At 41.6% G+C, this 22,192-nt stretch overlaps 1 protein-coding gene across 7 annotated transcripts in view; it reads left to right on the plus strand.

Annotated features, from left to right (window-relative positions):
- The window catches only part of ENPP2 (ectonucleotide pyrophosphatase/phosphodiesterase 2), a 74,846-nt gene that overhangs the window by 11,990 nt on the left and 40,664 nt on the right, over positions 1-22,192 (plus strand). For 2 of the 7 annotated variants that reach the window (XM_076329190.1, XM_076329183.1), the window contains exons 1-8: positions 3,656-3,737; positions 4,036-4,138; positions 10,080-10,235; positions 12,372-12,497; positions 14,562-14,622; positions 15,889-15,986; positions 17,107-17,186; positions 18,399-18,518. In XM_076329190.1, the coding sequence (XP_076185305.1) occupies positions 3,705-3,737; positions 4,036-4,138; positions 10,080-10,235; positions 12,372-12,497; positions 14,562-14,622; positions 15,889-15,986; positions 17,107-17,186; positions 18,399-18,518 (777 nt within the window). In that variant the 5' untranslated portion in view covers positions 3,656-3,704. The other 5 variants (XM_076329189.1, XM_076329188.1, XM_076329184.1 and 2 more) reach the window with 4 other exon arrangements.

Below are 22,192 nucleotides of genomic sequence, written 5' to 3' on the forward strand. Positions count from 1 at the left end.
TCCTTCAGCAGCTCTTGTGTATTTTTTCCTGCATACCCAGGCTGTGCAATCGTGTTTCTGGGCTCCTGTGTGTGGCTGTAGCCTGGATCCTGGGCTGATCTCAGCTGAGGGACTGCTCATCGCAGGTCATCACCCTCCTGCACTGACTCTTACTCCTCTCGCCTCTTTTTGCCATCAGACTGCTGACCCTGGCTGGCTTTGCTGTCCTTTTGCTGTCCTTGCCCTCACACACTTGCCTTCCCGTCCTCCTCTGTCTTGTTTATCAGTCACTGCGCTGGCTTAGTGCCAAAGATATTTGGTTTTGATCTATAAAGTTCTATAAAAATATGGTTTGAAGTCCTTTATACACAGGAATCAGCTCTTCTTGTTACGTCGTGCCTCTTTGGTTTTGCTAAAAAGCCTCAGGGTGTTTTCAGCGAGGTACCCACATGTACCCATGTTCACTTCGGCTGCTGGAAGCTTACTTGGTTTCACAGTGCTTGTATCTGAGGAGACTCAATGTGGACACTGCTTGAATTTCTATAGTTTATCAAAAGGTTTTGTTCTTTGAAATTGCTATGTCATGTATCTGACTAACTTTTTCTTGGCCACAACTATATGTGGAAGCTGTGTTTGGGGGGCTGAGAGCTCTGGGACAATTTGAAGAAGTCCTTCACCTTTCTGCCTTTCATGCTGCTGTCAAGCATACTGGAAGCTTTCACCCTGCCCCCCCAGTCACCCGATGTGGCTGCACCCAGCAGTGCAAAGTGGAGATGAGTAGCTAAAAAGGCTCATTTCTCTAGAGCCCACTCCATCCCCGACCTCTGACTCAGCGAACATACTTGATTTCTCTGCATTTTCTTTTCTCATTAAAAAAACTGCTCAAGAAAAATCAGTTTTATGTAAGACTGTAAATATTGCCTTTCTTACATGAACTCTGTGCAATAGCAGAACAAGAATGCTTGTAACTGTGGAAATGTTACAATATGAACTTCTCATTTAAAGTGTCACCTAGTGGCTGGTTGGAAGTTTTGCATCCTGAGTTAAATAATAATCGGTATGATCATATAAGCCATAAAAGCCAAAGGCCAATTCTTAGGCACAATAATTGGTGAAGAGGCATTTCATATTCTGTTGATTTTGTTAGAATTCCTTTTTAAGGAATTTAAGCCCTAAAACTTGCACTGAACCACTGCATTCTTGGGCCAGGAATACATTATTTCAGCTTTAGTCTTCCCTATTCTGATGAGTAAAATGGCAATTAATTGCTAAAAAAGTTAATTGCCAGTGATCCCAGCAGTGAAATTTTGCCTGAACAAAATCATTAGACCTTGTTCATGCTAATAAGTTCCTTGTGCATCTGTAGGGTGCCTTCAGGCAGAATCCTTGTGACAAAAAGATAATTGTGCATCTGAGTACGCGGTCAGTTCAGAGCTACTGGAAAATGCATCTTACATAACACATATGAAAAAGATTAGCAGTTTTAGAGTCGTCATCATCTATAATTCTAAAGGATATTACAAAGGAGGTTAATTAATATAATATACTTCTAGCATGAACCAGGAAACATAAGAAGAGCTCCTCCATTTATGTGAAATTGTGCGGTTTACAAGCTCCAGAGAGGTTACATGAATGGAAAAATGAAATATGTATTTTCAGCTCAGTAGAAGTCATCCATGATGCTGTATTTTTTTTGTTTTGTTTCTTGCTTTATTTTTCTGGATGGCCATTTTAAACTTATGTAGGAACTTTCTTGCAAAAGAACTGAGCACCTGTGTGTTAGGAAGATATGCAGGAACAGCAAAGGCTCAGCACCTCTGAAAACGAGGCTGGATGTATTGGCTTGGGCACTCAAAATTGGCCACCAGATTTGAAAATTCAGTTGTGTTTTGCCTGGGCCACTCAGTGACCAGAGGTTCCCAAACTGGAGGAGAGCTTGGGGCTGCCGATTCCCATGTTTTGCCCATGAAATCCTGGACTTCATTAGCTGAGATAGATAGGCAACACCATTGAGTGATTTTTATTTGTGACACCTTTGGTTTCCCTCCTGGTGCTGTCAGACAACTGCTGTACTTTTACCTCGTGCTTGAGGTTGAAGTTGTTTAACCACAGGATATATCAGAGGCTAAGGGTGAAGAATTTCATAGGAACAGCTAGTAAAAATTTTGATGATTATTTTTCTCTAGACCTCTGGGTACAGGTTTTTTTGCTAGAAAAATATTGCCTATTGCAACCTATTTCATTTTCAACCCAGCTAGTGATGAAGTGAACATTAGAAAATGGGTCTTGACTTCACAGCCCTGGTCTGTGCAAGGGAGAGGAATACGATGTCCTGGTGTAGCCAAGATGTGGGTCTCCTCAGGCTAATTACATTTCCCTGAGGCTTGCAGTGCAAAGATGCAGCTGCACAATGGAGCCACTTTTGGATAAGAAACGGCACAAAAAAGGATCAGCTCCTAGTAAAGGCTGGCAGGCTGATAAGATGTGGGTAGCAGAGAGGAGGGCTTTTTAGCCACTGCCCTGTAGAGCTACATGGTGGGGAAGAACAGATATTGCAGCAGGGAAAAGGTACCTCTAAACAAAGCTCAAAATTGTACGTGTTTAATATTGCAAGACAGTTTAAAGAAAATTGTACTGTGTTTCTTAATGCCAGTATAGAATATGGAACAGGTCCCAAGGGAAGCTCAGTCCATCTGAGGGCTTATGAACCTTGACTCTGTCCCTCTAAATGTAATTGTTAGTAAACACTTTAATGAAAGAAGCTTTCATCAGAGAAAAAAGTGGCAAACTACACTGGTAAATAATTTGCCTTGGCAAATAATATTTAAGCCACCGATTTGAACCGTAATTCTGCTCAGCATTATCATTTGCTTTGTAAATAGAAGCGCTTATCCAAACAGCCGAGCTTTCTGTTGTTGATGAAAATGTGAAAATGTGGGGCAGAGGGAACGTGTCACTTCCCTTCCTTTCTGGAAGTCTGTGGTTTCCAGCTATTCAGATAAAACTGCTTGCGTTTCCATCGATCCGAGCCTTGCACCGCCACAGCAGCGTGGGAGAACAGCATTGCAAAATAACCCCCCGCTCTGAAGGTGTCCCCCATTTTGGGGGGACTCTGCTCCGCGACCCAGTTAGAAACTTCAGGAGCACCCTTGGAGAATGAGACGGGCACCCAAGCTCTCAAAACCCACCCGGCCATCGCAAGGTCAGCAGCTGTGGCTGTGTGCTCGCCCCATGCGCTGAGCCCACCATGCTGCAATGCCTGCAACGTTGGGTGACATTTGAGGGTGGCATCGGGATATTTTCATTTCGCAGCCCCGAGTGAGCTCCCCCCCCTTCTTCTTCTCTGAGCCAGATGGAGACGCATTTGGTTTCTCTTTTAACCATGTTACTTTTGCGAGGAGAATAAAATGAGCAGGAACAGCTATTGGCCGCAGCAACATAAGAAAGCCCTGCTTTGCCAGAGGAAACCACATAAAAGCGTGCGTGTGTGTGTTTGGGGGGAGGGCGCAGTGAGGGATGATGCCTGGAGCTTCTTGCACTCAGAGCTGCGATTTGTGAGTGAAACATGATGAAATCACCCCCTGGACAAATCACACGAGCCTGTCAACCTCACCAGGTGGGATTACTTGTAGCTAATAGCCCGAACTCCCAGAGCAAACAGAGCTCTGCGCTCACTATAAAGAAAAGGCGACGGTGCCGCGCAGGCTTTTCAAGAATTCTCTAGTATGGCTAAGAAGGGCTGCGTCCACTCACACCAGGTAGGGGAGGAGAAGAGTGTGTTTGCTTTTAGAGGAGGAGTAGCCCGTCTCTCCTGAATAAGTTCCTACAAAAAGGAGCGTTTCAGCTTCGGAAAGAGATGTTTTATTCATAAACCCCTTCTGGTTTGTGTTACTCTCCAACGGTGACGCTGTCAGCTGCTGCTCCAGTGATGGGAACTGCAGTGCTGGGGAGCTCAAATGTACAGAGGACCATCTCTGCCCCTTTAATCGTAATGCTCTTAGCTCCAAAGTCCTGCTTTTTGCACAGTTTGCTCACTTTGCTGTTTTACTTTTGCAGGTTATATCTTTATTTGCTTTTGCCTTTGGAGTAAATGTCTGCATGGGATTTACAACAAATCGATTTAGGAGATCTGAAGAATGGGATGAGGGCCCGGTCTCAGGTACAGTAACGGACATAAATTGTACATCGCAATACCCTTATGTTATATACTGTGGTTAGAAACCACTCCTACTGCGAAACAGTAGTTTGCTTGTTCCTTTTCCCTCTAGGATATAGAGAAGAATAAATAACTTGCTGAGCCTGAGTCAGTTGACCTTTGGGACTTACCTATAGGTCTCCTATTTACTTAAACTTTTGCTCTGTGTGCATGTGACTATGGAAAATCTAGCTTATTTTAGGACTGAGCACTGTCAGTCTCACAGAGACCAGTCTCATCAGCTCCTACATAGCATTTGCCATGTTTTGTGCTCCGCACAGTTTCCTTCTAGAGCTAAGAGAAACACCCTGATGGGTTTAAGGGTACTGGTTTTGTTTTGGTAGCTATTGAAGCGGTTTCTAGAAACTTGATTAATGCTTTCAAGAGGCACTGGTGAGAAAGCTTTTGGGATTTCTGTGGCTCCTGAGGTCATGCTGGTTTGTGAACAGTAGACGGCAGACATCTGACAGTGGAGAGGGCCGGGGAGAGGAGAGCAGGTGTTTGTGTCCCGGGTGGACGCAGATGTGCTGTCACCGGGTTGTCTGTTTTTCTTTCACCTCCTACTTTTTTCTTTGGAGGAAAGCAGGAACATGCCACAGAAGGGACTGTTGTTTGTGTTCTGGGGCAGTATAGGGTTTTGTGAGCTCAGGCATAGTCCAAGTGGAAAAATATATAAAATGGAAAACTAGTCTTTTTTTCTTTAAAAAAAAAAAAAGTAGGCTTGACTTGTGTCTCTGTTCCTTCCTTTGGCAGGAGAAAGGAAACCTGTGGTCATTGACTTAGAGCTGGTTAATACAACTGAAGTGAAAGGGCTTCATTTGCAATACCCGTCTGTAATGATAGCTTGTGATTTTAATTATAAAATTTTTTACCGTGGCCTGAGTTTGTTGTGTTCCTGGTAATGAATCTGTGTCCCTCTCTCCCCCGTCTTTCACAGGAATTGGTGTCTAATCACAGCCACAATCGGGGCTGCTGATCACTGAGCAGAGGCATTTTAGGTAACCAAAAGGATAGTGGCTGTTGCTTTTGATCTTTATATAACAGTAAAAAAAAATTTGCTTGAAAAACAAATTTATTTCTATTTTTATCTTCTAGTACATTAACTGTAGAGCAGTTGTGTAGTGTGTGTAATAGTGATGTGAAGGATTTGCATTTCATGTCTTCAACACCTGACTGCAGTTGCTTTGCTTTAGCTGGTGACCATCTAGGCTTTAGGGCAGGGCTGCTCAGTTGATTTTTACTGACGTCCCAAAGGTCTGATATTGGGGACCCATTGCAACTCATCAGTGCCAACTCTGCTGAGCCAACCAGCACTGTTCAACACCACCAGGGCTGGGATTAGTAGCTGCAGGCTGTTTCCAATAGCAGGAGGTTTAGCTCAGCATTCCGGGAAAATAGGAAAGAAATACAGGATCTCTTGCAAGAGGGCAGGAGATGGGGTACTTTTGGCAGCCTACTGAGAACTTGCTTACAGGTGGGATTGGACCAGCACCTGGCATTTAAGTAGTCCAGTCCAGGGTGCAACAATGAGAGACAGAAAAGTAACAGAGGGTTTTGTCCCTTCTGTGTTTACGCAGCTTGGTTACTTTCATTGCAGTAAAAAAAAAAAGGATGTGATAGCAAAGAGTAAAGTATTATAGTCACATCTGTCTAAAGGAGAAAGTAAAAGGTTACACTGGAGAGGTGCTTTTCTTTAAATAAAGTTGAAGCACTGTGATGAAAGAACCTATTTAGGCTCTTGTAGTTGCATGACTTCCAGTTGTACTACTTCAGAAGCCCAGTGCAATGAAATATCCAGAATAAAAGATTATTATAAATTCTTTTTCAACTCCACTCTGCTTTGGCTTATTTATTTCCAAGTTTCTTGGTGTTTAGAGTTAATTATTTTGGTTTGACAAAACACTGTCTCTTTACCAGCCATTACTGTATATGACCAGTTTGTTATTTATCCAGGGGTATGCCATGATTGTAAGCAAATTTCAGTTTTCATCTAGCATTGAACTCATCTACAAGTCCAAAACAACAGCGTTTTCTTTCCTAGTCCCTTATAAATGCATGTCAAAGAAGTACCATAATGCCTAACCCCCCCCGTTCTTTTTTTACAGTGTACAGATATATATGCCTTTATACATTTGAGATGTTTAATATTTGTACCCAACAAATTATTTCATTGAAATAATTTTTTTACTTAAAATTTCTAAAAGACATTAGAGAAGCAAGGCTCCCATTTTTTCATAACTTTGCCTTTGGAAGTTATTTGCTTTATGAGCTTTCTATACATCTTTGTAAGCACTTTCAGGGAAAATGGCCTTAGTCTCTTGAAGCATGTCCCTTGGTCATGATAGGATGATATCTTAAATTTTGGAAGGAGAAACACTGAAGTTTTTCTATCCCTCCTCACTGGATTTTTTTAAGCATGTCGTTAAAAATGGAGTCTCATTTTTCTTGTATTAGAACAGTTAGGAGGTATTTTTTACTTTATGTGACTTTTCATTGAGATTTTACTCATTGCAATGAATAATCATTGCATCATTCTGCAAGATGAAATGCAAGTTCATAATATGAATATTATCTAGCACAACTGCTGTTCCAGATGTTTTGTATAGGTACTTGGTTGATCCATATAGGTTCCATATAGGATCCATAGGATCCAAAATGGCAAATTCTTACCAGGTCATCTCCTCCTTGTAATGACTGTGTAAGCATGTCTATATTGTGTAGTCCTATGATTGAAATACTGCTGGAAGGAAATGGATTTGATTTATTTTAAAATATTGTAATCAGATAGAATCAGAGCAAGCAGTTTGATATGGCACTTTCCAAGGTAAATATAACACGTTTACAATGGAAATGTAATAACCTCCATGGACTGAATCAGGAAGGCACTATTGCCCTATGTAACTTCTCTCTCTAACCTATGACATAAGAGACAATCCTTAGATAGTTGTTTTGAGCTTAGTTGGCCAAAAAAAGAATGCATGGAAAAAGATGTGAAAAGCTTTATGTATTAAATAAGGAGGGGAAGATCTTTATGTTGAGGTCCCTCTGCCTGCTGTGTGGTCTGATTGCAGGAGCTATGGAGGCATGCAGGAATTTTAAAAAGGATTTTGAAATTGTGTAAGTTTGTTCTGTACAGGGGTTTCTGTTAATTTGAAAATGCTCACCAGGGATGGAGCTCCTGATGATGTATTTTCAAACTATTCTGCATGCACCAGTACCCATGCCATGGCATTGTGCACGACCTAAAAATCATGGTCTGGCTGCAAAGGCAAGGTCAAGCGTGATAAACAAAGGAACGATCTAAATGTATTCAGAGATCAGAGGAATTAAACCAAGTCCTCTTTTGTGTTGCTATATGGAAAGTGTCCTACATTGACTCAGGAGGTGTGACTTGAATTTGCTAAGTAATTTGGGATAATTTGTCACATCAGTAATAAAGCGGTTCTCAACAGATGCGAAAAAATAACAGACAAGGCAGCTGGGCTAAACCTTTCTTACATGAAATGGAAACCCTACTTGCCGTTATAGAAGGTGGAGCTAGAGGGGATCTGGAACAGCTGTGTAGACCTTCTCTATATCCCAAGACATTGTCAGTTATTACTGAAGTGCTCCTGACAGATCTTGGTCTAACCTGTTCTTCAAAATCTCCAAGATCAGAGATTGCACAGCCTCCGTGGGCAATTTGTTCCAGTGGTTTCCTGATAAATGAGCTGCTCTTTACAAAAGCTAGACATTCCTTGAGCTGCAGTTGACTCTGTCCCTTATGTAATCCGCAGCAGATTTACACCTTCTCTTTCCTAAATGCGTGTTGACATGTCTTTTTTGACCTTCTGAAATGATCTCCCTCTCATTCGTTTGAAATGAAGAGGGCAATGCCGGTGTAAGGGATATATAGTGTATGCTGGTATGTAATACCTTTGAGTCCGTAATACCTTTGATTTGCAGCTTACTGGATCCGTGATTATATATTACCTAGCTTCCAAAAAGGAAAGTAGTAGAAGAGGTTAAATAACATGGAAATATTCTTTAGTAACAGATTTTCAGAAGCATTTGGCAGGAAGCAGCTGTCATTAAGAATAAGGAACAAGACTTCATATCTCTGAAAATCTGAGTGTTAGCATGCTTTGAAACAATTCTCATGTGATTAATTTATAACATAGCTTTGTGGCCTATTTATGTGAGCAAAGAAAATACTGATCTGTGTGTTGCCAGCATAGATACATGACCTTTAGCTCCCTGGAACTCCAGATGGCCAAAATATTGATGGCTCACTACGAACATGCTTGCAGGGTATGTACCTACAGAGTGAAACTTCACTGTGCATATGATGTTACTTGCTCTGATCATTACTGACCTGATTGAAAAAAACACAAAAGCAGAGGGGAGACATAGTTGTCTACTACTACCTTTTCCAGCAGTCATATGCATGTGCCTTGCCACTGCTGTGATCCATGACTGCAACCATGGTAGGTTTGGTTTTCTTACCCATTATCTTGCTGTAGGGTTGATTTGCTGCCAGGTTTGCTCCCTGAAGTGGTTTATGCTGATGTCCAACCAGTGCCAGTGCCACTCCAAGGGAAGCCGTGCAGCAGTAGTGCTGGGGATTGGAGCTGGTGGGACATCAGCTACTACAATGTCACCTCCAAACTCCCCCTTCATCTTCTTTTCCATTCATTCTCACGGTGTTGGGATGACGCCATCTTGTTTGGGAACAGATTTTCCCTCAGTTTATGTGGAGACTAAACTTGGAACTATGTAAAAGAGTAGGGGAAAAATCTGTAAGAAAAGATCAGAGCAACTGTTTCCCAAAAGTGCCATTGCATCAGTCCTCTTAAAAATCATACTGCTAATCATGGTGAGGTTTGCCAAAACCAAAACCAAACCATGGTCTTGAAGAAAACAAACCCCAAGACAATTTCAAAGACTTAATTTTAATAGGTCTCTCAAGGAACAAAAGGTATTGCGAAATTTTCCTTGGAACACCTCTGTTTTTAAAGAATAACATACATTTGTTATTTTATTTCATAAAATACAATTAACCCTGGAGAGTAGCACACAATTTTCCTGCTTCATATAAGCTGCTATGTAGGATTCTTTTATAGGAAAAACATACAAAATGTATGAAATATATAAAATACTAAGTTTTGAGAAAAGAGCAGGGAAGTACCTATCAGCTTTGACAGTAAGGGCCCTTACCAATAAATAGATTATTGAAGTCTAATACATTATTCATGGTTTTCAGACTGGCAGTCCTGCATTTAGTTATACACATCAAATATATTGATTTCTTACATACTTTTGTATTTTATTAAATTTTTATAATTTAATGCTCTGCAGAAGCCCACCAAAAAGCCTTGCTTTGTCTCTCTAATTTATAGAGCATCTTATAGTTTTCTTTCACGCTTGACATTGATTTGGTGCCTTCCAATATAGCAGACCAAATCCTGCTGACTGCATGTAGATTAATCGCAGCCCTTTCCTATGCAAACTGCCCAGCCAGCCATGAAAATGTCACTTGGTTTCTGAAAACAAAGGTCTGCTTCTGAGGAATAGCTGCAGCTCCTGGAATGGGGCCTTGGAGACTTCAATACATTTCTGCTAATGATCTCTTGATTGTTACAGAGGTAAAGCCAGGGCTGTTTCTTTGCAGGACATTATCACAGCACGCTGCTTCCTCCCCGCCCCCCCTCCCTTTTTTTTTTCCCTTCCACAAAAAGAGCAACCTTTCTGGAATTTGTTCTTTTGTTTGTTTGTTTTTGTTTCTACAAGCAGCCCTTCTCCTCTCCCTACTCCCTTCCCCATAGCAGGCAGCCGAGGTTTTGCTCATCCGAGTGGCTCTGGGCTGAGCCGCCCGTCCCACCACTGCCGGCCTGACAGATGTTGCCCTGTTTCTTGTTCCACACAGTCCTGTCAGATTCCCCCTGGATCAGTACCTCTGGCTCCTGCAAAAACAGATGCTTTGAACTTCAAGAGGCAGAGCCTCCTGGCTGCCGCTGTGACAACCTGTGCAAGAGCTACAACAGCTGCTGCTTCGACTTTGATGAGCTGTGCTTAAAGACAGGTACGATGGGTCTCCTGTCCTGCACCACCGGGTGCTGCTGATGCCTGGCTTATGCCAGCCGTCGGAACCTACCACGATAAACCAGAGCTCCCTGCCATAACCTGCATCTCCTCCACACCTCAACTTGCGAGGCAGGCTCGGCTCAGCCCAAAATGCAGCCCATGTTTCCTTGCAAGGAGCAGTAGGGATGCACACCTATCGCTCCTCACTGCTGCGCTTTGGCCATGGTTTCCAGGGCAGAAAAAGCAGGGTACTATTCATACTACATGAAAAGTAGATCTTGTGATACTCAATTAAAAGCAATAATGAGCATTCAGGCACCAGTCTGACCTTCAGATTACAATGAAAAGAGCCATGGTAAAGGCTGGAGGTTGGTCGTTCTGTGTCAGCCATCCTTTTTTCTCCCAAGTGAAACTTAATACTGGAGCAATTCATGCTTGCTTGTGGACTGTGTGTTATGGTTACTTGTGAAGGCACTTCTGAAGCTGGGAGCGTTGAAGCGGTGCAGGTCCTCTTGGAGTGAGCTGCAGGTGACAGGCTGGGCTTGTTACCCTTGCCCCAGACTCCGATTTCCAGATGTCAGGATGCATATAACACACTGGTAAAAATGTTTGACTTCAATTCATAGGACCCTGGGGGATGGAAATACAGCACTAGATTCATTTCCTTCTTGTTTTTTTCATGAGTCATAGGCAAGGAAAACTTCAAAGAGGGCCATGAGTTATGTTTTACTTCTTAGCATAGTGCATTTAAATTATTACTTGTACCCATCTTCTTGAGTGTTTGCACAGTGGTCAGAGTTGACACAGGTGCCTTCTACTTTTTGCCGTTAAACATTTTCTTGCTTTATCAAAGAATTACATTTACTAAGCAGCCAGAAGAGAAGTCTAAAGATTAAAAATATCATTGCCCATGGATGTGCCATGCTTGAGAGTCCTGACTTCCTCAGTTCTGTTTATAATGATATAATTTTAATAGCTTGGTACCAAAAAATGGTGAGCTAATCCAGTATGAAAAACTACTTTGGTTCCAGGCAAAAAAACTTCTGAATTTTAGGCAGACGTTGTTTTGCCCCTGGTGTAAATGACTGCAGAATGAGAGGCTCTTTTTGAAGACTTTCAGCACAATACAAGATGTTTGCTACCAAAGGGCGGATTTTCAGTTCCTCAGCCTCCTGTCCGCAGAGCACCATGTCCACATATGTGTATGGATACCTGCATAGCCCTTGGGATGGTTGTGTGAATTGTCATATACTCCCATAGGCACTTATTAAGGCAATTATCACATGTACAATCTGTAAATATGACTTTTTTCTAGAAAAAAGCCCCAAATGAAGGAGAAAAGGGGGTAAAAGACGTTGCTCTTATGTGGTGGTTTTTTTACTGGGTGCATGTTGTCTGAAGTGATTTTTAAAGTTTCTTGTTGGTTGGGCCAGGATGTGGAAAACCATATGCCTCCTTAGGCCCTATTCCAAAGTGTAGCAATGTACTGCCCTTGAGAGAGCACCCTAATTTAGACAGGCCCTTAGATCCTAACTTCATTCACAAGATGAGAAGAGCTGGAGTGTTTTGCGGCAGCCGTGCCATGCTTTTCCTTCAAGAGCAGCTCTTTGTTCTCATAACTTTGCAGTTGGTGCTGAATCTCCCCCTGTGGGTGAGGAATTTATGGAAGTAAAGCATCAATCTGTGTTTACATAGTCTCTTTTCAACTTTCTCTTATTTCCCATGGATTGAACTGTGGACTCGAATATTTGGGAGAGAAGAATGGATTACCCAAGAAACACCAGAATTCTTAGTTTGTGCTCCAGGCCCCGCCATTTATCTTTCAAGATCCTTTCTTGTCTTCTCCTTTCCACACTTTTTCTGGCATTCAGGTTGTGCAAAGCCTGGAGTACAACACCTGAGGGTAGCAGAAGCACTTGTGTGTAGGTGGAGGAGCCCTCCTGCACCTGCAGGACACAAGGGTCCTTTTTTTTTCTGGTTGACATGCCTACTTCAGAGGTCTTGAAATCACTAAAATAGGGCCATAAACTTTACATCCAACTTTAACGACTAGAGTGTTGTCATTATGGCTTGAGCGAGTACTTTTTGTTTTGATTATAATCTCTCATTCTTCCTTACCTTGTGAATATTTTAGCTCGGGGCTGGGAATGTACCAAAGATCGCTGTGGAGAAACCAGGAATGATGACAATGCTTGTCACTGCTCTGAAGACTGCTTAAGTAGAGGAGATTGTTGTACTAATTACCAAGTCATTTGCAAAGGTACGACTTTCTACCTCTTATCTTTCCAAACCTGATAGAAGACAGCCCTGTGGGTATAGAATTTTCTTCTAAAGAAGGAACCCTCTCCTTGTTTAGTTCTAATTTTTGGGAGGAGGGGAGAAGAATGGGGAATTGCATTTGTAATTTTTTGGGCACTAGCAGAGGTGAATACTTCTAATTTGTTGATAGTAGAAGGACGTTGTCTTTGCATGTAGAGATACTGATAGAAAGAGAAGAGGTGTGGCTGGATGAAGAGTTTAAAGCAAAACACAAAAGTGTTCAGATGCATTTGTCTGCATCACAGGGAAAGCAGGGATATCTGATGGTCTCAGAAGGAATGGAGCATTCCTAGATATGTTATCTCCATCTCAAAGACCTCTCCCCACCCCCACCACAAAAGCTTCTGCTCAAACTACTTGGCCTAACACCTGTAGGCTTTGTTTCTTGTGGGAGAGGGGTTGCGAGAATACAAGGGCTGTATTTTGCAGATGGGTGGCACGGGCTTCAGGTGACACATTGGGGATGACCATGCCACCTTCTAGACACACCATGGCTGCAGTATGGCCTACACTGGTTGGTGGGTGGATGGGCTGTAGAGGCTTAATTTTCATCCTCTACCCTGATCTCTTGGAGCATGTCCTACCTTGTGTAATTCTCCTGTTTGGAGCAGGTCTTCTGATCCTTGGTAATAAGCTTTACATATTCTCACTTTTGTATCTCAGCTAGTTCTTAGTTTTTTCATTCATTAACTTTACTGGTGGAAGAGTTACAGTTTGAAATTTTTTATTCCACAACATTTTGGCCAACTGCATATGTTCAGAAAATTATAATAGTCCAGATCCATACTTTCTTTACTTCTTTACTTGGGTTCTGCTGTTGGGAATCCAAATGAAATATGTATCTTCCAGCAAGTCCCCACAGATTACGTTCTTCCCCTTCCCAAAGAAACCCAAGGCTGAGACCACTTAAATACTGGTGTGGTTTTCAGTTCCTGCCTTTTTTGTGAGCTCCCTCTTACAAGGGTCAAGACAGAGGAATTACATGTCTTCAGCTTTAATGTACATAATCTTTGTTTAATTGGCTAATAACAAACGATCTCAATGACCCTGGCACTCTGACAGGAGTAAGCCTTATGTGAGAACAGTGTTTCCTCTTTATTTGTGCCTTTGCCTGTATGAGGATAGTGTGTTGGGTTTTTTTTTCCTTGGAAATTGTCCCTCCACCTCCTGTCATGGTCAGTTGGAATTGCTGCAGGACACATTTCCTGCAGATCTTTTCTATGGTGCTTTTTGTTTTGTTCTTTTAATTGAACTGCAGTTCCTTTAATAGTGCCAGGTTCAGGAAGCGAGCCTCATTAGCTAATAATTTGTTTTTCAATTGACCTGTGAAAGTGCAAGTCATAAGCCACTCTATAGTCAGCATTCAGCAGTGAAAACCTTAAGAAAATAGTTGATTACAAAAAGTAATTTTAACTAATCTAGCTCTGAAAGACTATTAATGCTTTTTTTAGCTGTGTCTGAGTCTCACCTGATCCATGAGCTGATCAGCTCTCTAAACCAGCTGGAAACTATTTAGGGTTGTTTTTCTTCCTCAGAATGAATTTTGTTTTGTGTCTTTAGCCAGCTAAATCAGCTCATGGAGACATCAGAGCTGGTGGGGAGGAGGGTGGGAATTCACAGCCAGAAGCAGCACTACCTGTTTTTGACAGATCGAAAATAAAAAAATTAAAATAGATGACCACTGTGCCTGAAGTGTTACCACTGTCTCCTGCAGTCAAAAGGACACTTTTAACTCCTTTTAACTTAACTTTTAATTAAGTTTTAATAGCTACTTCTAGGAGTGCTAGTTTGGATATTCTTGTTGAATAGAATATAATCAGATCATTTGTTCAGCTTCGTGAAAAGACCTGCTCGTTATTCATGGGAAGTATGACAAGACAGTCAATTAACTGGAGCTAGACTTTATTTTTTCGACATTTTCTGTGAAACCTGTAGCTGTGTTCACAGATTGTTTTTGTTTTGTTTTGTTTTGTTTTTGAAACTCCCAATGTGATTTTTCTGTTAGGAGAAACCCACTGGGTGGATGATGACTGTGAAGAGATAAAGGCTCCTGAATGTCCAGCAGGGTAAGTGTTTTGCACACGACTGCAAAGTCAAATGCAGCAAGGCCAATGGTCCCCGGCTCTGCCCTGGACCTCTGAACACCGCATTTCTGCACTGGCCCTGTCACGCAGGCTGAATGGCTGTGGGTTGGATGCTTTCCTGTGCTTCACCATTTGTACAATTAGGCTGGTAGTATTGTAACGCATCGCCTTTGAGCTACTGGATATGTATGATATGTATGATATACTGTATGATATGTGGGCTTGAACTCTTGGTCTTTGATCACCTGCTGATGGGTTTGCCTGCTTCACTTATCCGCAAAGGGAAGGTAACCAAACTCCTTTGAAGTCAGTGGAAAGGTTTAGGTTTTTCTGATTATAATAAAATTCAGGTTGAACCATATGTGAACACAGTTCAGGCCATTTTTTTTTTTAATTGAATTTTGTACTTTTAGTATTATCTTCCTAAATGAAAGGATTTCTAAATTGCAATGGGATACAGGCTTGACTTAGTGACGTATTTGAGCACATGAGTAACATTGGAGAAAGTAAGCACTTTTGAAACCAGTTGGCTCACTATTAACCTTAAAAGCAAGTGTCTGCTCAGGTGCTGTGTTGGGTTGCAGCTCAGTCTGTGCTATTAGAAGGATAGTTTGGAGGAGATAGGAGCCCCTGCTTCTCCTGGTGACAGTGATGGCTGCTTACCCCCGCAGCAGGTGACTAACATTAAAAGCCCAGGTGTGTCTGTCCAGGACACATCTCTGCCTGCTTAGGGTCAACTCCCATTAGCAGTAGTAAATAAAAATGTAATAAAATAACATGAAAGACTGTCATCTTTAGTATGTGAGAATGAGCTCTGCCTCACAAAGCTCACTCAAAATGCCGCATGGACTTTTGTTTGTGAAGAGAGAAGACCAGCTGTGATGAGACATGTGGTTTTTAACTACAGATTGTATGCTAGGGTGGGTACTCATGCATACTATTTTTTTTCCTTCTCCATCTCCTTCTATAAGCACTTGCCTTTTTGGGCTATATGCTTTTAGCTGCTCAGGGAAGATGTCTTTTATGTTGGAGCTCAGCCCTTTCACTGACTGTGAGCAAACACTGGATGTTACTAAGCGTGAAGATTATCAGTTTGTGCTGATCTGTTAAGTAAGCAAAAAAATTATAGACATATAGCATATGCAGTAACTGTACTTTAGATTCTCTGGAGTCTCAGTGAGCAAGTGGAAATTAAAAAAAAAATCATTTTGAAATGCTCCCTTACATTCCTGCTGCTTTTACTTTTAGCTTCGTTCGTCCTCCTTTGATCATCTTCTCTGTTGATGGATTCCGTGCATCATATATGAAGAAAGGGAACAAGGTCATGCCCAATATTGAAAAACTGAGTGAGTATATCTGTTTTCTTACAATAAATGAAAGACAATCTCTTGCAGCCTGATTGTTTGCATTGTTCATTGAGCAACAGAATTCAGCGTGGAGCTGGTGGGTAGAAGGGCTGTGCCAAACGCAGGGCTCCTCTGACTGAAAGGTCTAACAAAGATTAAGTCTTTTTCCATGAAAGTGAAATGGCAGAAGTCCCCTTTGGTTTAGATGGTATCAGCTGGTGGCTTGAAAGCACCCTGGCTAAAGTGGTGCACAGCAATCAAAGAGTGGGGAGAGCTGCTGCTTTGGGGAATGCTGCTCAGAATCAGTGACCTTCATATGGTTTTGTCAGGAAAGAAATGCATCTTCAATACGTGATATGTATCGTGCACTCTTATAGGCTAGTTGGGAGGTGCCCACAAAATTTTCTACTTGATTCAGAAATGTTGAAGGTATGGGTAAGTGGGTGCAAGAGCTGCAGTGAATGTGTGACAACTGGCTGGGGACATGCCCCAGCAGTGAGCAGCCCTGCACACACCTCTGGGGGAGCGGGCATCCACCTGGGTTTGTGGAGTACTGGACGCAATGTATATTTGAACTTCTCAGTATAGCATGGTAGTTTGTGTGTGTGCCCATACCCTTGAAAGGTGTTTTTTGTTTATTCCCCCACTTCCCGCCCCCCCCCCCCCCCGTGTGTCTGCTGGCCATCCTATTTGTGTAGCCATCTGGGGAGCTGTGGCCAAAGCCCATTGTGAAACTGCAGCTTTAGTGTATTTGTCCCTTAAAATTACCCTGCGTTTTCTCAAGTTGTTTTACTTAGCAAGATACTTCCAATGACTCTGGACTCTGGAAGGAGGCTAGCTTACAAAGGAAAACAGTCTATGGAAATGTAGCTGGTTCTGTAGTCCTCTGGCTGCATTATTTCCGTTGTTTATTGTGAAGTACAAAGAATGCATGAGTAGATTTACTACTGTCTTGTGGGAAGACCTGCCAATGTTAAGCAGCAGAATGTTCATTTAAATCGGTTAAAATTTAACCAGTTTCTGCAGCATTTTGAACCATAGCAAATGACTTCCTCTGTTTTTTTTTTCCATTTCTGAGAGCTTCACTTCCTAATGTTTGCATTCCCTATTGATTTTTCAGGATCTTGTGGAACACATTCTCCTTACATGAGACCTGTCTACCCTACAAAAACCTTCCCCAACTTGTACACCCTTGCTACTGTAAGTCCCTGGGAAGGACTTTTTGATTATAAAATGTTGCATTGCAGTAGAAATGTGGGTTGTGGGAAGCAAGATTTTTTTTTTTTTTTTTTTTTTAATAAAACTGCTTCGCTGTCCATCCTTTTTGGCCTTCGGTTATGTGAAGTATTTTCTTCAGTATTTTGAAGTTCTGAGATAAAGTGTATCTCACCATTATACACTGTCACAGCTTTTCAGTGCTTTCTTATGCCTGCTTTTGCAGTTATTTGTACTGCTGTGTAATTACAGGTCATAGTTTTTCTAGGGGGGAAAAAAAACCACCCCTGAAATCCTACCCAGAATACAACCAGCAGTTGTTCCTTCACTGGAGTCACTGAAGTCAGTGGGGCTGACTTAGCAGCTGACTTACAATTTGCAACTGCTGAGTGTGTCTGGATGCTGCGTTGGCCCTGCAGTAAAACGAACCATCACTTCTGTGCTCCGGTGGCACAGCTGGTGGCCAGGCTGTCCCCACCCTGGGACGCAAATGCTCCTGTGTGACAGTGCTCCCAAAGCTGGGCTAAGGGACTTCCTACCTGCAGCTGCTTTTTTTTCCCCTGCCTTTTTTCCTGCAGCCTCTGCACAAATGTTAAATGGGAAGAGAAAGGAGGGGATGGAGAAACGAATAGCTGGGGATGGGAGAGGGCTAATAGAAAGGGAGAAGAGCAGAAACCTCTGAAATTGCCTTTACTGCTGGACAAATTGTGATATAAAGCCATGGCTTTGGGTGACTTGCCTTGTTTTTTTCTTGGAAATAACTTATCTCACAGAGGCTCTGGTGAAGATAAAACATTATAAAATGGAAATGCGAAGTGTTACTCTTGCAACCAGAGAATGAATTACTGTTTCCAGAAAGGGAATTAATGAAGAGGAACTGGAAGTTCAAATCAATCTTCTTTTCAAAAATTTTTGCTTAATTTAGATGGCCTCAAACTAACTTTTAACCAGTGTGAAAATACTTTAAAGTATCGAGTAACAGGAGTTTTTGTGCTTTTTAGCACAATTCAATCATCTCCTCCTGCTTTCATTACTACAGCCAGTTTTAAATGTGCTTATCTTAAAGTTACAAACTTTTTTGGTGTGCAGTTACAGATATACCTATTTTAAAATAATTTAGTGATATTTGCAGATAGCTGTGAAGAACTGGATTTGTGTGCATTAGGGTTTTACTAATTAATCTACTTCTGCACAAAGGGACTCTATCCTGAATCACATGGAATCGTTGGCAATTCAATGTATGACCCAGTGTTTGATGCCAGCTTCAGTCTTCGAGGGCGAGAGAAATTCAATCACAGATGGTGGGGAGGTCAACCAGTAAGTTTCAGATTCCCTCCTCCTCCTTCCCTCCTCCCTCTCCTCCCCTCCCTCTGTGCTGTGGAACATAGCCAAAATAATAATTAAAAAAATACATCTGTGAACAATTTGTGCCTAATCTCCCCCCTCAGGTGGCCCTGTGTCTATCAATTTAATGTAACATTTTGAGTTGGCTTTTGCTTTTCAGAATAATAAAGCCATTGATTATGGAAAGGTGCTTACGTTGATAAGTATAAATTAGATGTGGTGAGGAAAAAAAAAAACAATTTAGGCAGCAGTTTAACACAAATTACCCTATTTTCGTCACCGTGGCATAATGTTTCCTTTTCATTATGGGTTTCTCAGGTTTTCATCCTAGTAATGTTCTTGTGGCAGTTTTAGTATTAATGTTCTGTCAGCATAGCATGGCACAACTTCATAATTATTATTTGTTAAGTCCACAAGTGATTGCTGTTACCTGACTTGCTGCAGAGGCTGTAGAAGTTTGTGAATTAATTTCTGCCTTGAGCACAACAGCAGTGGCTGAACTAAGCCTCCTCTCTTAGATTAGTGTTGGACTTGGTGGTTTCTCTAGCTCTGAATCCTTATTGTGGGCAAGGAAATGGCCTCCTTCAAAGTATTCTGTTTTACTATAGCTAAGGAGGTCCCCTTGCTTCTGCTGCACTTTCCCCTATTAGCGCATGCTGTGGTGGCTTGCTTTGCCAACAGAAGTGGGTTTAAATTAAACTAATAAGTTTTATGTGCAAGCAGCCAAGGTGCATGCACATTTCATTGCACTGATTGCTTAGGGAACTATAGTTTAAAAGCTCCCTGACCAGTTAACCCCACAAAAGAGTGGGATGATAGAAGTAGGGAAATCAGAAGAGGTTTGAGGACACCATAATCTGTCATTGCTGTTTGCTAAAGTGATCAGTGTCATCCCCCTAAATCTCTTAAGACTGAAATATCCCATGAGACTAAAGGAAGTTACTCAGATGGTTTTAGGCTTAGCAAGTGTGTGTGTGTTATTTGTCTGCATGTGGTTTTAGTCTGCAACAAATGTGAGACAAGACAATTTAGAGCTGCAGGCAGATGTGTGACAGGCAGATGTGTCTGGCTGTAGCTGAGCCAGAATGAAGTATTTGTGCTCTTGTAGAATTTGTCAGCATAACAGCGAGCGTAGTCACTCCCTCGCCCAGCTATGACTGGGTTAGCTTTCAGCATGGGTTGTGTGGAGAGGAGAGGGTGAGGAACGTGCCTGGCTATTATCCCCCTAGATGTGAGCAAAGAAGCAGGATCAAAACTAGGAGCAGTGAAAGTGTAGCAGTGGGCAGCCTCTTCCTCCATCTCAGCTACAGCTAGAACCACACAGCTAACAAACCATGCCTGCTGCAGTTAGGTATTGAGCTCATAGACAGTATTGGGGCTCAACTGCTGTATGACAACTTGTTAAGCAGCTGTAATTTAATTATGCATTGCAAATTTAATGGTGCATCTTACCTTAATCACAACTAGGTAGAAGTTAGTGGGGAACTAACTTTTAGGGACTGTACAAATGTCTCTATTTTTAAACTACTTCATCACCTACTGTGTTGAGTGGGGAATATTGGTAATTCCTACACCCATCCATTAGAAACACCTATGCTGCTCCAGAGAATAAAAGTCACTCTGGATTCTAAACAAGGGTCATGAAAAATGTCAGCTGAGAAGAATTCAAGAAAGTTACACAACAGTGGATGACCATACGCTGGATGAAATCCTCGGAGGACGGGGGGGAGTGTTGCATACACAAGTAAGGATGATAAAATAAACCAGCTGATCTGAAGAAGTGTTAAAAAGGAAAAACACACAAATAATGTAATAAACTGGAAATGTCTTTGGAGAATTGAAAACAAATGCATAGAGGAAGGGCTATAATTCAATCCCAACACACTTAATATGAGGGAAACCTGTAAGTTTGGCAAACCTGATAGAGCGGCCAATAGAGGTTGGGTAAGGAGGTGGTAGATCTCTTGCAGAAATATGATATAAATGATACTCTCTCTGCACGTGGAAGAATTGCACATTTCATAGAATCATAGAATCATTTAGATTGGAAAAGACCTTTAAGAAAGGTCTTGATAAAAGAACTGTAGATTTTGATAAAAGAAAAAATTATCTCCATCTATATATGGATTAGATACAGTCTCTTTCTAACTCCTTTTTATAATTTTCTCTAAATATCACATTGACATAGACTGCCAAAAATAGCTGGGTATTGAAAGACAAGACAGTAGAATTAGGGGGGGGGGGGGGGGGGGAGGGAAATCTGGTCTGCATATCACAGAAATCTTGTCTGTCATATCACATATTCATCTGGTTCTTTTCAGGTCTTGGGTCTCAAACTGGAGTACTCAAACAACAGCAGAGTGGTACTTGGATTGCACAGAATTGGGAATTAATTTTTTTCTGCCCAGGAAGGCAGGAAAAGTGTCTGGGACCCCCAGCCTCATATTATGGTTAAAACTGCCTAGAAGAGAATGTCATTTAATGTTGATAATTTCTGAAATACTTTCTTGCTCCTGGAAACTGGCCTATTATATATGGCTTTGTTAAAATGTGGGGGTTTGGTGGGTTTTGGTTTTTTTTTTTTTAATTACTTGTTCTAATACTCAGCATCTTGCTGGGAAACAGCGAGATTACCATGGACATCAGTGGGATTTGGCAGATGAGTAGCTGAATGTTTCTATACCAGGAATTATGAGAAATTAATTTTAAGAGAATTAGGAAAAGGAGAAGGAGGGAGAAGGTAGCTTGGAAGTGTTTCGAGGTGCTCTAGCTGGCTGTGGGACTTCCTGAAATCCAGTCTTCTGATTTAATATACAACCTTGATTTATTATATAAGCTTAAACCCACCTTGTTTTCAAAACAAAAGTGTTTGACAGGAAACAGCCACAAAAGCACTCCTCATATTGCTACAGCATCTCACAGAAATGGTGAGCATCAGGGCTTATGCTCCCAAGGGGGAAACTAAGTTTACTGCTCATTTTTCATGACACCAAGACTCTGTTTTCATCCCAAGAAACTTTAAGCACTAAATTAGGCCCCAGCTGCCTTTGGCTTCTGTTAAGCAGTAGTTTTCCATGTCTTGATTTGATGTAGTGAGCTTAAGCTTACACTACAGAGAATACATTGCTTTTTTTTTTAGTGATCTTTCATGATCCTTAGAAATAATCCATTGGCCTCCCCAAGGTCAGACGATGACAGGTATAAAACTGCCTGTCTGTGGTTAATGGGGAATGAGGACAGAGAAGCTCCTTCAGAAGGTAACCCAGCTTGGATCTGAGTTTGGCTCCAAAGATGCCTCTCTCTTCAGAAATATCTTAATTATAAAAGTATTGAAGGTTGTTTAGGGCACCTTGTATGAAGCTTTATTTTCACTATTAACCTTTTAAAAAGAATACAACCCTCAAAAAGGGCCCAGCTTGAGATCCTGAGATAATCCTTAAAAAGGGCCATGACATTCCTAGATAAGCAACAGCATGTCTCGAAGCTGTCTTTACAGTCTGCAGGGTATGTCTGTAGACACTAGGCATCATCACTACACATCTTAACTGGATGATTTTATCTAATCTTCACATTCTATATCAATCTTTGGGATAAAACCATTTTGCTCTCTGTTTATTGGAATTATAGGTTTTGACTGTCTAATGATT

The sequence above is a fragment of the Aptenodytes patagonicus genome, chromosome 2 (assembly GCF_965638725.1).
Source record: "Aptenodytes patagonicus chromosome 2, bAptPat1.pri.cur, whole genome shotgun sequence".
In the NCBI taxonomy this organism is placed as follows: domain Eukaryota; kingdom Metazoa; phylum Chordata; class Aves; order Sphenisciformes; family Spheniscidae; genus Aptenodytes; species Aptenodytes patagonicus.